Below are 17,737 nucleotides of genomic sequence, written 5' to 3' on the forward strand. Positions count from 1 at the left end.
ACCGTCCAATACATTATATACAGAAATTAGGGCCTTGAATAATTAAGTTAAATTTTCCTATTAGTTATTCCTTAAGATAAAGTTATGCTGGTGGAAATGATCCTTGAATTTCTAACAGAATTAAAGCTCTTTAGAGGTATAAGTCATCAAAAGATTTCTTTCCCCCTTAACAAGTAAAAATACCGATAAGCAAAAACTCATATAAAGACTCTGGCATTTTAATACCATACTACAGGACATGAAGTTATGAAAAAGCCGAAACATTTCCCTTAAACTTAATTTCAGATGGGCTGTACATTTTCTGCTCTTTCTCTTTTGTAAACAAGGTCACAAGTTTGGAACTTCCGTAACTTTTAACTATCAGAGCTGTATTATAGTGCTTCCTTCAAGTTTTAATTCCAGTTTAATTGCTCCAAAGATCTAGATTTACATAAAAAATATAAAGCATTCCTCTAAGAAAAATAAATGCTGTGGATTATGAAAATCCTTGGGATCTTACAATGACACCTTAATCACCATCAAAAGGTGCTTCATTCACAGTTGTTTTTATGTGACCACATATGCAATTCATGTTTTGGCTAATTTTAAAAATGTGATACGGTTTTAGCTGATTCCACAGTATTACTAAGCTAAAGGTACAATACTGTATGTAGTTTAGTAAATACTCTGCCGGGGTCTTCCCACTAAATCTTCATTAGTGTCTCGCTGACTGTAACAACATTCCAAGGTTTGAACAGAAGCATCTTGTTATAGAAGTAGATTTGTACATTTTGCAAATATCTTAGCATTCCTTTGCCCCTGCCCCAGGTGTGAGCTTTATTTGGATGTATTTATTCTTTTACCATCATGCCCATAAAAGGAGCTAAGGAAAATATTTATTAACTCTTTCAAAATCTGTCCTTGTCATATTAACCTTTTATATCTTCTCCTTTCCTTCCTCTCCATTTTTTTTGCCTTGGATCCATTTATTCCCATCCATTTTTTTTTTTAAACAGAAGGAAGAGAACAGAAAGAGAATAGAATTAATTTGGAAATGGTCTTTTGCAATTTCAAAGTAAACAGCAAGCTGTAAGACCAGTCCTCTTTTGCCTGGGAATGGCACAGAAAAAAGTGATGCGGGTTTCCAGGACCTTCCATTACTGATGAAGGCTAGAGCTGTAATGAAAAATCACTTTCAGTATCATCTCTTAGAAAGAGAGAGTTGTAAATAAAGAGTGAGAGACTCTAACAAACAAGATGGAGAACAAAACCAGAAAAGGTTCTATTGCAAAATTTGGTGAGTGAAAAGCGAAGACAATCCGAGTGGCAAAAGAGAGCCAGAACCCTTTCTGGTGGTGCTGGCTGGGGGTGGGGGCGCATCTGCCCCCTTCTCCCAGCAGGTGAACAGCTAGGATTCTGAGAATGGGTCTTCTCTGGAGCCATTGGTTTATTTCTCCTGATACTTGAACAAACAGAAAGTGTTCTTTCAATCTAGAATTTCCATGATGCAGGGAAAGATGAAATTGGCTCTTACTCTATGACAAAAATGCCTCCCCATTGATGGTGAATCCTTCCTTCCCTCTCCTGCTTGGTGGTTCCTGTGCTGCCCTGGATCCTGGATACAACCAAAATGCTTTGGATTCTGGAAAATACGTTGAAGAGGCGTTTATGCCACTGTGAACTCAGAGGTATTTTAGGCATGGCTAAGGCTCTGAAGTAATCTCAGTTTTCAAGACACTGAGTTTTTCTTCTCCAGCTTCTTTTCTCTCGTTCCTGTTCCAAACTTGAGTGAAACAACAAACCTTCTGAATGGATGTAACATAGGGACATTTTCATGCAGTATTACTCAAAAATTGTCACAAATATATGAAAGCACCAGTCACAACACATGATTTACTTTTACTTGCAGAATCAAAGCTATCATGTACAAATGTTAGGAACTGTGATAATAGAACACAGACAACCGGCATTTTTTGTTATTACCATGAAGACAAACCACGGGGAACAGCTCCCTAAACATTTGGGTGCTCATCCTTGGAGTTCAGTCTTACAGACAAGTCCAGCCTTCTCTCTGTACTACTCTAATGGGAAGGGTGGAAGGAGGGGCAGGGGAGAAGGAAAAAAGAAAAAAGGCACAAAGACTAAACATCAATGCCATTAAACCAAACCGCAGCTACACTGGACAATTCAGCTTATCAAAGGGTATTCTAAAGGCAATATTCATTCCAAGAAGGTCATACATATCTTAGTTCAGTACAGCTGTCTGTTTTTATTTTTATTATTATTTTTTTAAATATGAAGCAGAAACATAAGGTTTGCGGAGGGATAGCAGAAAAGAAATGAGGCGGCTTTTATCTTTACATATTCCCCTCCTCCAGGCAGTTCTGCAGCTATCAGATCTCTTAACTCGGGATGTGGTTTGGCTTTCATTCTCATCAAGGGGACCGGTTCTTTAAACATGCATAGCCTGGAGTTTCCAGGATGGTTCTCCTCCCTCTCTTTAAATGCTGTGGACTAGAAAGGCGCCCACTTTGCTAAAAACTCGACATCAGTGTCCCAGGAGCCTTGAGGCTCTTCAGGCTCCTCGTGAAGACTTAAAGGATGGCGCAGAAAAACTTCTTCTCCCTAAATGGGTTTTCTGAAGCCGGGACGGGGGTCAGCAGGGGGTCTTCCTTGGCATGCGCCTCGCAGTAGGCCATCAAGTCTGCGGCAGCCTTGGATACCTGAAGAAGGGGACAAAAACAACCCGCCCTTAAGAGGAAGCATTTGCGGAAGCACTGACGCATGCGCAAGCAGCCAGGGCCGACCTCTGGGTCCCGCCCCAGGACTTGGGCTCCTCTCGGGGCTCTGCGGGTATCACCAGCTCGCGGGGAAGTCAGGGGGTCGCTCAACCTCCTTAGGGCCTCCGTTTCCTTATCTGCAAAGAAGGGCGTTGGTGATCTCGATCTCACGGGACTGTCTCCGGCAGGTCCCACGTCCGGGACTAGGGCGGGGTGAGTGAGGCTCTTAGGGCACAAATGGAATGGGGTGCTCACTGTTAGGGTCATGTGATAATCAACCCTGCGTTTGTACAACTTTGACAATGGAGGTCTCCTTGAATTGTGTGCCTCCTTACTCGCCTCACCCTAGTCCCAGCCCTGGCTGCAAGGGTTAAATGAGATAATCCACGGAAATAGCTTAGGCACATAGTCGGTTTTCCACACAGAATGCATGAAGCCATGTTGATTTCCTTTTTATTTTTATTTATGTATTTTTATGTATGTATGTATTTAAAAATTGTATTTATTTATTTGAGAGAGTGAGCGCGCGGGAGCAGGGTGGGGGGCAGGCAGGGCAAGGGCAGAGGGAGAGGGAGAAGTAGACTCCCCGCTGAGCAGGGAGCCCCTGGCGTGTCTCCATCCCAGGACCCCTGGATCACGACCTGAGCCGAAGGCGGATGCTTAACCAACTGAGCCACCCAGACTCAGTTTTTATATATTATACTATATCATTACATATAATTTATTATACATCTGAAATACATATTACTTCAGTCTGGTACTGTATCCTTTAGGGAGTCCCACTGCGAGGCTGGTCAGTGATTTCAGTGATGCAGTTATTTCTCACATTCCTGTAGCTTCTTCTTGGGAATGGTCTGGAATACCTTCCTTCAACCAGCCTTCAGAATGGCAAATTTTCACTACTTGAGGGTGGACTTAATTTGGGAAAATAAACTGAAGGTCAATTATAACCATATCTGGGGGCTAGGTGGATGATCCACCTGAGGAATGTCAATTTGGGCTCAATAACCATAAAGTTAAGAGTCACTTTCTTACATGACACAATATACTTGCTGTGGAGATCACTCCAAGAGTTTTTAACATCACTGTACTACCAGGATAGCCTTTCAAAGTGAATACTGAAAGGATAATCCTCTGTAAGATTGGGATGGATGATATCATTGCTAAAAAAAATTCACTGCCCCACCCTACAGGTGGATTACACATACCCACACAATGACATCAGACTTGCTCTGCCAATGAGATGTGAGAGAAGTGATGTGGGTCATTTTGGGGCAGAAGCGTCAAGAACCAATACATCATTTGCAATGCTCTTTCTGCCAATTTGTCCAACTGAAATAATTTACTGAGAACCACCTTAATTGATTCAGAGGTTTTAACAAAAGACACAGTGGCCACACCCTTGATTTGTTCCTTGCCTTATGGTTGAGTTGATTAGAGCTTTGTCACTTAAAAGACCTTTCAATTTTATGGTTTAATGCTTTCCTCTTCTAACCCCCTAAGTCTTTGAATTTTCGGACTCTCTGTTCCTTTCATCACAGGCCAGACAGAGGCAATATTCTGGGTAGAGGCTGCTGCATCTGCCAGGGTCACTGCTCAAAGTGACATGGTGTGGAGTGGCAGCTGATCTGCAAAGGACATGTAGTGGGAATAAGAAGTATAACTTTGTTGTTGTAAGCCCCTAAGAATGGGAGAGGACCTTTTGTTACTGCAACAAAATCCAGTCTACTCTGACTGATGTAAAGAGGTATAGGTATTAGTGTGTTAGTTTCTTCGATCTGCCTTAACAAATTGCCACAAACTGGGTGACTTAAAACAACAGAAATTTATTCTCTGACAGTTGGTGCTAGAGACTGCAAGTTCAAAATCAAGGTATCAGCAGGGCTGGTTTCCACTGGAGGCCCAAGGAGAATCTGTTCCATGCTTCTTAGCTAGCGCCTGGTGGTTTCGAGCAATCCTTGGTGTCCCTTGGCTTGTAAATGTATCACACCAATCTCTGCCCATATCTTTACATACCCTTCTGTCCTGTATGTCTCTGTTCATGGCATTCTCTTCTTTGTCTGTGCCCAAATCTCCTACCTACAAATCACTGGATTAGGGCCCACCCTAATCCACTATGAGCTCATCTCAACTTGATTACATCTAGAAATATCCTACTTCCAAATAAGATCACATTCTAAGGTTCCAGGTAGGTTTAGGGGACACTGTCCAATGCAGTATAGTTGCGTAAAAGTCAGTCAGCCTCACTTTCTTTTTGCATTTAAAATAATCTTTTATTTACTTTTCCCCAGCTTTATTGAGATATAATTGATAGATAACAGTGTGTAACTTTAAGGTGTATATTGCAATGATTTGATACACTACTATATTGTGAAATAACTACAGTAGGTTAATTAACACCTCACATAATTACCTTTTTCTTTATGTGTATGGTGAGAGCATTTAAGATCTACTCTTTTAGGAATCTGCAAGTATATAATACAGTACTGTTAACTGTAGTAATCGTGCTGTGGATTCTATCCCCAGAATTTATTCATCTTATAACCGGTAGTTTATAGCCTTTGACCAACCTCTCCCCATTTCCTCACCATCCAGCCCCCGGCAACCACCATTCTACTGTTTCTGTGAGTTGGATTTTTTAGGCTTCACATGATATCATACAGTATTTGCTTTTCTCTGTCTGACTTATCTCACATAGCATAGTGCCCTCAAGTCCATCATATTATCACAAATGGCCAGATTTCCTTCTTTCATGGCTGAATATTCCATTGTATGTATATATCACATCTTCTTTATCCATTCATCTACAGATGAACACTTAGGTTGTTTCCATATCTTGACTATTGTGAATAATGCTGCAATGAATATGGGGGTGGAGATAACTCTGTGAAATTCTGATTTCCCTTGGCCATATATCCAGAACTGGGATAGCTGGATCATAGGGTAGTTCTACTTTTAACTTTTTGAGGACCCTGCATAGTGTTTTCCATAGTGGTTGCACCATTATACATTCCCACCAACAGCACATAGGGTTCCCTTTTCTCCACATCTTCACCAACACTTGTTATCACTTATCTTTTTGATAATAGCCATCCTAACGGGTGTGAAGTGATATCTCGTGCTTTTGATTTGCATTCCACTAATTAGTGTTTTGAACATCTTTTCACATACCTGATGGCCAGTTATATGTCTTCTTTGGAAACATGTCAACTCAGTTACTCTGCCCATTTTTTAATCAGATTTTTTTCCTTGCATGAGTTCTTTATATATTTTGGATATTAACTCTTTACCATATATATGGTTTGCAAATATTTTCTCCTTTTCCATAGGTTGCCTTTTCATTTTGTTGATTGTCTTTTGCTGTGCAGAACCTTTTAGTCTCATGCAGACCCCTTATTTGTTTTTGCTTTTGTTGCATGTATGTTTGCTGTCATATTCAAGAAATCATGGCCAAGACCAATGTCAAGGAGCTCACCCCCTTTGTGTTCTTCTAGGAGTTTTATAGCTTCAGGTCTTATATTTAAGCCTTTGAACCATTTTGAGTTAATTTTTGTGGGTGGTGTAAGATGTGGATCCTGTTTTGTTTTGTTTTTTAATTTATTTATTTGACACAGAGAGATATAGCGAGAGAGGGAACACAAGCAGGGGGAGTGGGAGAGGGAGAAGCAGGCTTCCCGCGGAGCAGGGAGCCCAATGTGGGGATCGATCCCAGGACCCTGGGATCATGACCTGAGCCAAAGGCAGACACTTAACGACTGAGCCACCCAGGCACCCCAGATCCCGTTTCATTCTTTTGCATGTGATTATCCAATTATCCCAACACACTTATTGAAAGGATGACCTTTCCCTACCAGGTATTCTTGGCTCCTTTGTCAAATATTAGTTGATGGTATATACTAGGGTTAATTTATTGGCTCTTTTATTTGGTTCCATTGGTCTGTGTGTCTATTTTTTTTTTTATTTTATTATGTTATGTTAGTCACCATACAATACATCATTAGTTTTTGATGTGGTGATCCACGATTCATTGTTTTCATATAACACCCAGTGCTCCATTCAGTACGTGCCCTCCTTAATACCCATCACCGGGCTAGCCCATCCCCCCACGCCCCTCCCCTCTAGAACCCTCAGTTTGTTTCTCAGGGTCCATAGTCTCTCATGGTTCATCTCTCCCTCTGATTTGCGCCCCCTTCATTTTTCCCTTCCTTCTCCTAATGTCCTCCATGCTGTTCCTTATGTTCCACAAATAAGTGAAACCAGATGATAATTGACTTTCTCTGTTGACTTATTTCACTGAGCATAATCTCCTCCAGTTCCATCCATGTTGATGTAAAAGTTGGGTAGTCATCCTTTCTGATGGCTGAGTCATATTCTATTGTATATATGGACCACATCTTCTTTATCCATTGAACTGTTGAAGGCTCTTTCCACAGTTGGGCTATTGTGGACTTTGCTGCTATGAACATTGGGGTGCATATGGCCCTTCTTTTCACTACATCTGTGTCTTTGGGGTAAATACCCAGGAGTGCGATTGCTGGGTCATAGGATAGCTCTATTTTTAATTTTTTGAGGCACCTCTACACTGTTTTCCAAAGTCGCTGTACCAACTTGCATTTCCACCAACAGTGTAAGAGGGTTCCCCTTTCTCCACAACCTCTCCAACATTTGTTGTTTCTTGCCCTGTCAATTGTTGCCATTCTAACTGGTGTAAGGTGGTATCTCCATGTGGTTTTGATTTTAATTTCCCCGATGGCTAATGATGATGAACATTTTTTCATGTGTCTGTTAGCCCTTTATATATGTCTTCTTCAGAGAAGTGTCTGTTCATGTCTTCTACCCATTTTTTGACTTGATTATTTGTGTTTTGGGTGTGGAGTTTGAGAAGTTCTTTATAGATCTTGGATACCAGCCCTTTATCTGAAGTGTCATTTGCAAATATCTTCTCCCATTCTGTGGGTTGCCTCTTTGTTTTGTTGACTGTTTCCTTTGCTGTGCAGAAGCTTTTTATCTTGATGAAGTCCCAAAAGTTCATTTTTGCTTTTGTTTCACTAGCCTTTGGAGATGTATCTTGAAAGAAGTTGCTGTGGCCTATGTCAAAGAGGTTATTGCCTATGTTCTCCTCTAGGATTTTGATGAATTCCTGTCTCACATTGAGGTCTTTCATCCATCTAGAGTTTATCTTTGTGTATGGGGTTAGAGAATGGTCAAGTTTCATTCTTCTGCATGTGACTGTCCAATTTTCCCAGCACCATTTATTGAAGAGACTGTCTTTTTTCCATTGCATACTTTTTCCTGCTTTGTTGAAGATTATTTGACCATAGAGTTGAGGGTCCATATCTGGGCTCTCTATTCTGTTCCATTGGTCTATAGGTCTGTTTTTCTGCCAGTACCATACTGTCTTGGTGATCACTGCCTTGTAATATAGCTTGAAATTGGGCAATGTGATGGCCCCAGCTTTTTCTTTTTCAACATTTCCTTGGCGATTCGGGATCTTTTCTGATTCCATACAAATTTTAGGATTGTTTGTTCCAAAGGTCATTGGAATTTTGATCAGATGGCATTGAAGGTATAGATTGCTCTGGGTAGCATAGACGTTTTAACAATGTTTATTCTTCCGATCCATGGGCATGGAATGTTTTTCCAACTTTTTGTGTCTTCTTCAATTTCTTTCATGAGTGGTCTGTAGTTCCTATAGATCCTTTACCTCTTTGGTTAGGTTTATTCCAAGGTATCTTATGGTTTTTGGTGTTATTGTAAATGGAGCTGTTTCTCTAATTTCTCTTTCTACTGTTGCATTGTTAGTATATAAGAAAGCAACTGATTTCTGTGCGTTGATTTTGTGTGCTGCCACATTACTGAATTGCTGTATGAGTTCTAGTAATTTGGGGGTGGAGTCTTTTCGGTTTTCCACCTAAAGTATCATGTCATCTGTGAAAAGAGAGAGTTTGACTTCTTCTTCGCCAATTTAAATACCTTTTCTTTTTGTCGTCTGATTGCTGTTGCTAGGACTTCTAGTACTATGTTGAACAACAGTGACAAGAGTGGGCATCCTTGTCGTGTTCCTGATCTTAAGGGAAAGGCTCTCAGCTTTTCCCCATTCAGAATGATATTCGATGTGGGCTTTTCATAGATGGATTTTATGAACTTGAGGAATGTTCCCTCTATCCCTATACTCTGAAGAGTTTTAATTAGGAAAGGATGCTGGATTTTGTCAGATGCTTTTTCTGCATCAATTGAGAGGACCATATGGTTCTTCTCTCTCCTCTTATTAATGTGTTCTATCACATTGATTGATTTGCTAATGTTGAACCACCCTTGCATCTCTGGGATAAATCCCACTTGGTCGTGGGGGATGATCCTTTTAATGTATTGTTGGATCCTATTAGCTAGGATTTTGTTGAGGATTTTGGAATCCATATTCATCAGGGATATCAGTCTGAAATTCTCCTTTTTGATGGGGTCTTTGCCTGGTTTGGGGATCAAGGTAATGCTGACCTCATAGAATGAGTCTGGAAGCTTTCCTTCTGTTTCTATTTTTTGAAACAGCTTCAGGAGAATAGATATTATTTCTTCTTTGAATGTTTGGTAGAATTCCCCAGGGAATCCATCAAGCTCTGGACTCTTGTTTTTTGGGAGGTTTTTGATCACTGCTTCATTCTTGTTACTGGTTATTGACCTATTCAGGTTGTCAATTTCTTCCTGTTTCAGTCTTGGCAGTTTATGGGATTCCAGGAAGGCATCCATTTCTTCCAGGTTGCTCAGTTTATTGGCATAGATGTGATAATAATTTCTAATAATTGTTTCTATTTCCTTGGTGTTAGTCGTGATTTCTCCCCTTTCATTCATAATTTTATTAATTTGGGTCCTTTCTCTTTTCTTTTGGATAAGTCTGGCCAGTGGTTTATCGATCTTACTCATTCTTTCAAAGAACCAGCTTCTAGTTTCGTTGATCTGATCTACTGGGTTTCTGGTTTCTAATTCATTGATCTTTGCTCTAATCTTCTCTTCCAATGCATGGCTTAGGCATCGTCTGTTGTTTTTCTCTAGTTCTTTAAGGTGTAAAGTTAGTTGGTGAATTCGGGATTTTTCTATTTTTTGAGTGAGGCTTGGATGGCTATGTATTTCCCCCTTAGGACCACCTTTGCAGTATCCCATAGGTTTTGGACTGATGTGTTTTTGTTCTCATTGGTTTCCATGAATTGTTTAAGTTCTACTTTGATTTCCTGGTTGACCCAAACATTCTTGAGCAGAGTGGTCTTTAGATTCCAAGTGTTTGAATTTCTGCCAAATTTTTTCTTGTGATGGAGTTCCAGTTTTAAAGCATTATGGTCTGAGAATATGCAGGGAATAATCTCAATCTTTTGGTATTGGTTGAGACCTGATTTGTGACCCAGTATGTGATTTATTCTGAAGAAAGTTCCATGTGTGCTCGAGAAGAAGGAGTATTCTGTTGTTTTAGGGTGGAATGTTCTGTATATATCTATGAGGTCCATCTGGTCCAGTGTGTCATTCAAAGCTCTTGTTTCTTTGTTGATTTTCTGCTTAGATGATCTGTCTGTTGCTGAGAGTGGAGTATTGAGGTCTCCTACAATTAACGTATTGTTATCAATATGACTTTATTTTGGTTAACAGTTGGCTTATGTAGATGGCTGCTCCCATGTTGGGGGCGTAGATATTTACAATTCTTAGATCTTCTTGTTGGATAGACTCTTTAAGAATGATATAGTGTCCTTCTGTGTCTCTAACTACAGTCTTTAGTTTAAAAATCTAATTTGTCTGATATAAGAATTGCTACCCCAGCTTCCTTTTGAGGTCCACTGGGATGGAAGATGGATCTCCATCCTTTCATTTTCAGTCTGGATGTATATTTAGGTTCAAAATGAGTCTCTTGTAGACAGCATATGGATGGGTCCTATCTTTTTATCCAATCTGCAACCCTGTGCCATTTTATGGGAGCATTTAGGCTGTTCACATTGAGAGTGATTATTGAAGATATGAATTTATTGTCATCATCTTGCCTGTGAAGACCTTGTTTTTATAGATTGTCCCTGTAAATTTCTGTTGTATATCACTCTTGGGGGCTTTCTCCTTTTTAAACCCCCCCCTTAATATTTCTTGCAGGACTGGCTTAGTGGTCACATATTCTTTCAGTTTCTGCTGGTCTTGGAAGCTCTGCATCTCTCCATCCATTCTAAATGACAGCCTTGCCGGATAAAGTATTCTTGGCTGCATGTTCTTCTTGTTTAGTACCCTGAATATGTCTTGCCAGCCCTTTTTGGCTTGCCTGGTCTCTGTGGACAGGTCTGACGTTATTCTGATGTTCCTCCCTCTGTACATAAGGAATCTCTTCCCCCTAACTGCCCTTAAGATGGTTTCCTTGGTTCTAAGATTTGTGAGTTTTACTATTACATGCCAGGGTGTTGGCCTGTTTTCCTTGATCTTGGATGGGGGGGGTCCTCTCTGCCTCTAGGACAGGAATGTTTGTTTCATTCCCCAGATTAGGGAAGTTTTCAGCTACAACTTGCTCAAATATATCTTCTAGTCCTCTGTCTCTCTCCACCCCCTCTGGGATTCCAATAATTCTGACATTGGAATGTTTCATGGTGTCACTTATTTCTGATTCTATTTTCATGGATTCTGAGTTGTTTTTCCCTGGCCTCCTCTTTTCCCTTTTTATCTATTAAATGGTCTTTCAGGTCACTAATTCCTTCTTCTGCCTCACTTACCCTAGCTGTTAGATTATCTAGATTAGATTGGATCTCACTGATAGCATTTTTAAGTTCTGCCAATTCAGCTTTCATTTCTGCCCTTAGAGATTCTATGTTGCCATTAATTGATTTCTCCATTCTAGCTATTGTCTTCACAATTGATAGCCTGAATTCCATCTCCGACATCTTGGTTATATCTGAATCCATCTGTAAATCTGTGGCATAAGTCATAATCTCTGAGTCTTTTCTATTTTGGGGGTTCCTCCTCCTAGTCATTCTATTGAGGGGTGGTTGAGGGAATGTACAGAGTCCAAATTATTAACCACAACCCAAACAAGATGCACATGTTTTCTAGGGACCTTAGGGTTGCTGGCCTCTTGTTTTCCCAGCCTGTCTTCTGGAGGAGGGACCTGCCACACTGTTACTCAGGCAACCCTGTTTAGGCAGAGTTGCACAGCCCCCTGTGGCAGGGGATGGGCTCAGTGAAAACCGGTATTTGGGGGCTTTTGTTCTCTGGCGGCTTCCTGCGTCTCTTCCAAGAGTCAGAGCAGAAGAGACCATTTCCCACCCTCTGCCTCAGAGCAGAGAGATCGCAGTCTGTTCTTCAGTGAGCTCTCCAGGCCACACTGTCTCCGTTTCTGTCCGTGCTGCTATAAACTGCAGTGTCCTGGGTTGTGTGCCCCTCCACAGCGCTCCCAGTCCTGCCTCCAGGATGGGGCACATCTCTGGCCTTTGTGCTTCTAGAACGACCAGCCACCCCCAGTTCGCACGTGCAACCTCACCGCTGGGGGTTTTAGTCCCAGGAGCTTCCCTACGGTCCTTTCCCCGCCATTACCGGTCTGCAAGTCTGTGCGCAGTCCCCAGCGCGGGAGGCTATTGTTCACCCGCAGTGTCGGATCCCTACGGCTGGGCTCCCTCCCACTGCCGTTTATCCTCCGATATGTGCCCGCAGAATCACGGCTCCCTGCTTCATACCTTGAAATCAACCACCTGTGATCTTGTTTGTAGAGATCCAGATCTTCTTACATCTCAGGCTGATTTTGTGGGTGCTCAGAGTGGTCTGGTAGATATCCAGCTCAATTCCGAGGACCAATGGGAATAGGGTCCCCTACTCCTCCGCCAACTGTTCCACCTCAGGCTGTGTGTCTTATTTTTATTCCATACTGTTTTGATTACTATAGCTTTGTAATAGAGTTTGAAATCAAGAAATGTGAGGCCTCCAGTTTTGTGCTTCTCAGGATTGCTTTGGCTATTCAGGTTCTTTTGTGGTTCCACATGAATTTTTTTTTTTTCTATTTCTGTGAAAAATGCCATTGGAATTTTGATATGGATTGCAGTGAATCTACAGATGGTTTTGGGTAGTATGGACATTTTAACAATATTAATTCTTCTGATCTATGAACATAGACTATTTTTTCCATTTATTTGTGTCTTCAATTTCTTTCATCAAAGTCCTAGTTTTCAGTGTACAACCCTTTCATATTCTTGGGTAAATTTATTCCTAAGTATTTTATTGTTTTTGGTGCTAGTATGAATGAGATTTTATTTTTCTGCTATTTCATTTTTTATGCATAAAAACACAATGGCTGTCTGATGCTGATTTTGTATCCTGCTACTTTACTGCTTAGTTTACCTTGTTGATTAGTTCTAAGTTTTGTTTTGTTTTTGTGGGATCTTTAGAATTTTCTATATGTAAGATCATATCATCTTCCAACAGAGACAATTTCACTTCTTCCTTTCTAATTTGGATGCCTTTTATTTCTATTTCTTGCCTGACTGCTCTGGCTAGGACTTCTAGTACTATGTTGAATAGGAGCGGTAAATATGGGACCCTTGGGAAAATGGGAAAATGGGGGACCCTTGTCTTGTTCCTGATCTTAGAAGAAAAGCTTTCACTCTTTCATAATTGAAGATGATGTTAGCTGTGGGCTTGTCATATATGGCCTTTATCATGTTGAGGTATACATTCCTTCTATACCCAATTTATTGAATTTTTATTGTGAAATGATGTTGTATTTTGTTAAATGCTTTTTCTGCCTCTATTGAGATGATTATATGATTTTTACCTTTCATTCTACTAATGTGATGTGTCACATTTATCGATTTGTTGCAACATCTTTGCATCCCAGGGATAAATCCCACTTAGCTGTGGTGTATGACCCTTTCAATGTGCTGCCGAATTTAGTTTGCTAATATTTTGTAAAGAATTTTTGCATCTATTCACCAGGGATATTTGCCTGTAGTTTTCTTAACTTGTAGTATCCTTATCTGGCTTTGGTAGCACGGTAATTCTGGCCTTTTATAATGAGTTTGGGAGTATTCCCTTCTCTTTGATTTTGGAAGAGTTTGAGAAGGATTAGCATAAATTCTTTTTTAAATGTCTGGTAGAATTCACCAGGGAAACCATCTGGTCTTGGGCTTTTCCTTGTTGGGAGCTTTTTGATTACTGATTCAATCTCTTTACTCTTTTTTTGTTCTGTTCAGATTTTCTATTTCTTCATGATTTAGTCTTGGAAGGTGACATGCTTCTAGGAATTTATCCATTTCTTCTGGGTTATCCAATTTATTGGCATAAAATTTTTCATAGTAGTTTCTTATGATCCTTTGGGTTTCTGTAGTATCAACTGCAATGTCTTCTTTCATTGCTGATTTTATTTCAGTCTTCTTTTTTTTCTTAGCCTAGCTAAGGATTTGTCAGTTTTGTTTATCTTTTCAAAAACCAGCTCTAGGTTTCATTGATCTTTTCTATTATTTTTCTGGTCTCTATTTCATTTATTTCTGCTCTTATCTTTATTTTCTTCCTTCTGCTAACTTCAGGCTTAATTTGTTCTTTTTTTAGTTCCTACGGTTTAAAGTTAGGTTATTTAGGATCCTCCTCCTCCTCCCCCTCCCCCTTCTTCTTCTTCTTCTTTTTTTAAATGTAGGTGAAAGGAAACTTCCCTCTTGGAACTGCTTTTGCTGCATCTCATAAGTTTAGGATGTTGTGTTTCCACTTTTTTGTTTTCAGATTTTTTTTATTTACCTTCTAATTTCTTCTTTGATCCATTGGTTTGCTGTTCAGGGGTGTGTTGTATAATTTCCACATGTGTGTGAATTATCCAGTTTTCCTATTACTGATTTGTAGTTTCATACCACTGTGGCTGGAAAAGATTCTTGGTACAATTTCAGTCTTCTTGAATTAGCTACGACTTATTTTGTGGCCTATTATTTGTCCTATCCTGGGGAACATAACATGTACACTTGAGAAGAATGTATATGCTGCTGCTGTTGGATGGAATGTTCTGTATATGTCTTTTAGATCCATTTGGTCTAAAGTATAGTTCAAGTCCAACATTTCCTTATGAATTTTCTGTCTGGATGATCTATCCATTGTTAAAAGTGGACTATTAAATTTGCTGTATTATTTTATTATTGTCTATTTCTCTCATCAGGTCTGGTAATAATTTGCTTTAAAAAAAAAAGATTGTATTTATTTATTTGTCAGAAAGAGAGTGAACACAAGCAGGGGGAGCTGCAGGTGGAGCGAAAAGCAGGCTCCCCGCCGAGCGAGGAGCCCGATGCGGGACTTAATCCCAGGATCCTGGGATCATGACCTGAACCGAAGGCAAACGCCCAACTGACTGAGCCACACAGGCATCCCAGGTCTGCTAATATTTGGTTAATATGTTTAGGTGTTCTTGTTTTGGGTGTATATCCACTTATGATGGTTATATCCTCTTGATTAATTGATCCCTTTACCATTATATGAGGACCTTTGTCTCTTGTTACAGTTTTTGGCTTAAAGCATTGCTCTTTAATTGACATTGCATTGCTTATAAAAAATATTTTTATTATGCTCCTATTATGTTTCAGACATTGGGTTTTCTCTTTTGCTCTACACAATAATCCTGAGGTAAGAAGTGTTAAATTCCTTTCATAAGTGAAAAAGTAAGGCTCAGCAGATGGCTTGAATTGTTCAATGTCATATAGCAAAGCACTTGGCAGAAAAAGAACTGAACCCTTGATGCTTTGCCATCAAGCCACAGATATCTACATACGAGCTACTCAAATGCAGGGCTAGCTCCAAAGGTTGAAATTGAAATTCTTTGCACATCTTTATGAAATGCTACTATGATGGAATGAAAGGAAACAGCCTGTTCTTGTCTTAGCTCCTCTAAATGAAAGCAAAGGACAGACTCTCAGACTGAATCTCAATTACTTTTGTGTGTGTGTGTGTGTGTGTGTGTGTGTCTTTTACTTGCTTGAGCCATAGTCATTATTACTGCAAACAGGAGCTCAGCACTAAGCAGCAAAGACCAGGCAACAGTAATATCTGAAACTCACTTGTTAAGAAGAGATCCAGCACCACCCCTGCTCTTCTGCAATGTGCACACACAAACACAGGCATACCTTAGAAATATTGCAGGTTCAGTTCCAGACTACTGGAATAAAGTGAATACCACAATAAAACGAGTCAAATGAATTTTGTGGTTCTCTATGGCATACAAAAGTTATGTTTACACTATACTGCAGTCTATTAGGTGTGCAATGCCATTAAAAAATACTGCACTGTTAAAAAATGCTAACCATCATCTGAGCTTTCAGCAAGTCATAATCAGTAGTCACAGATCACCAAAACAAATCATGAAAAAGTTTAAAATATTGGAAGAAATACCCAAATGCAACACAGTAATATGAAGGGAGCAAATGCTATTGGCAAAATGACACAAATAGACTTGCTCGATGCAGGGTTGCCAAAAACCCTTCAGTATGTAGAAACTGCAGTATCTGAGAAGTGCAGTAAAGCAAAGCACAATAAAACATGGTAGGCCTGTGTGTGGAAGAAATTTTCAAAGTCTTTTTATGATACAGAAAGTGCTATATCGGACAAAACTAATAGCTTAAGAGTTGCTTATATCTTATATTTGAACACTTGATTCCGAATGGTTTCTTTCTCAAAATATTTTCTGAGTTTTATCTTGTTTCCTTAACCAGATTGCAGTTCCCTGTGGGTGATAATCCAACACATGGTCAGAATCCTAGCAGTAATGAGAATAACTATTAATATTTATCTGCCCTTGCTATATGTCAGAATTGTGCTAACCACTTTACATACAGTATCTTATTTAATCCTTACAACAATGTTATGGGTCACAAGCTATTATTGTCCTCATCTTAAATATGTGAATTTGAGGCTTCATTAGGAAGGGGTTTGCCTAGGTCTCACAGCTCATGAGTGGCTGAGTGGTGAGTCCTAGTGTTCCTGACTTAATCCTATGAATAGTCTTCCTTTCTAACCCATAGTGTCAGCCTTGTCCCCTGTCTTAAATGAGTCACAGCAATAGTCTGCCTGGCAAGTCTCTTTCTGACTATCCCTGCTAATGTTCTGCACACAGTGTCCTTTACATTATATATCCCTAGGCCTACTTCCATTAATATTTCCCCAATAACCCTAGGCAATCTCTCTCTTTTTGGTCCTATTGCTTATTACTCCAAAAATATCTCAAATTTGTCTCATTGTCACTGCTGTTGTGACTACCCAAGTTTAAGCACCCTTCTTCTTTGTCCATGTTTATGGAAATAACCTCTTAAATAAAAAGTGATTAATTTGGGTTTTCCAAGGGGTCGGCTATAAATTGAATGTTTGTGCCCTCCAAAATTTACATGTTAAAACTTAATTCCCAATGTGATGGATTTGGAGTTCTCAGGAATGGGATTAGTGCTATACGAGAGATCCCAGAGCTCCCTCACCCCCTTCTGCCATGAGAGAACATAGTGCGAGTCAGCCATCTATTAACCAGGAAGTGGGCTCTCATTACACATGGAATCTGCCAGTGCCTTGATGTTGGATTTCCCAGTCTCCAGAACTTTGAGAAAAAATGTCTGTTGTTTATAAGCCACCCAGTATGGTATTCTATTATAGCAGCTCAAATGGACTAACACAGGGTCAACAGATAGAATTCAGGGGGTGGTCTGGTCTGTGAATGTCAATGATAAAAATTACATCTTTATCTTCACTAACCTCAAATGGAGATTTAGCATTTCTGTCCATTACATTCCCAGATGTAGACAACACACAACAGTAGCCATTAGTAGTCCCTCGACTTGGTTAGCCATAGAAATTGGATATTTCCCATCACATTAGAAGTTTTTGCAAACATCTCAACATTTCATTTATGTTCATCCACTTTATAATTATAGACCCACTATTAGATCTTATATTATCAGTTAACAAAGGGGTACATATATAACTCTATCACAAATGTTTCTCTAAAAACTATTCTGATAAAC

At 39.8% G+C, this 17,737-nt stretch overlaps 1 protein-coding gene across 2 annotated transcripts in view; it reads right to left on the reverse strand.

Moving 5' to 3' along the window:
• Positions 1–1,858: 1,858 nt before the first annotated feature.
• Positions 1,859–17,737, reverse strand: part of GNG2 (G protein subunit gamma 2) — a 120,967-nt gene continuing 105,088 nt past the window's right edge. The window contains exon 3 of one of the 2 annotated variants that reach the window (XM_088024588.1): positions 1,859–2,702. In XM_088024588.1, the coding sequence (XP_087880714.1) occupies positions 2,574–2,702 (129 nt within the window). In that variant the 3' untranslated portion in view covers positions 1,859–2,573. The remainder of the gene's footprint in view (positions 2,703–17,737) is intronic. The other variant, XM_028109399.2, reaches the window with a different exon arrangement.

Source organism: Eumetopias jubatus, unplaced genomic scaffold (assembly GCF_037043125.1).
Source record: "Eumetopias jubatus isolate StellerSeaLion01/CBP00866 unplaced genomic scaffold, mEumJub1_p1.0 scaffold_7, whole genome shotgun sequence".
In the NCBI taxonomy this organism is placed as follows: Eukaryota; Metazoa; Chordata; class Mammalia; order Carnivora; family Otariidae; genus Eumetopias; species Eumetopias jubatus.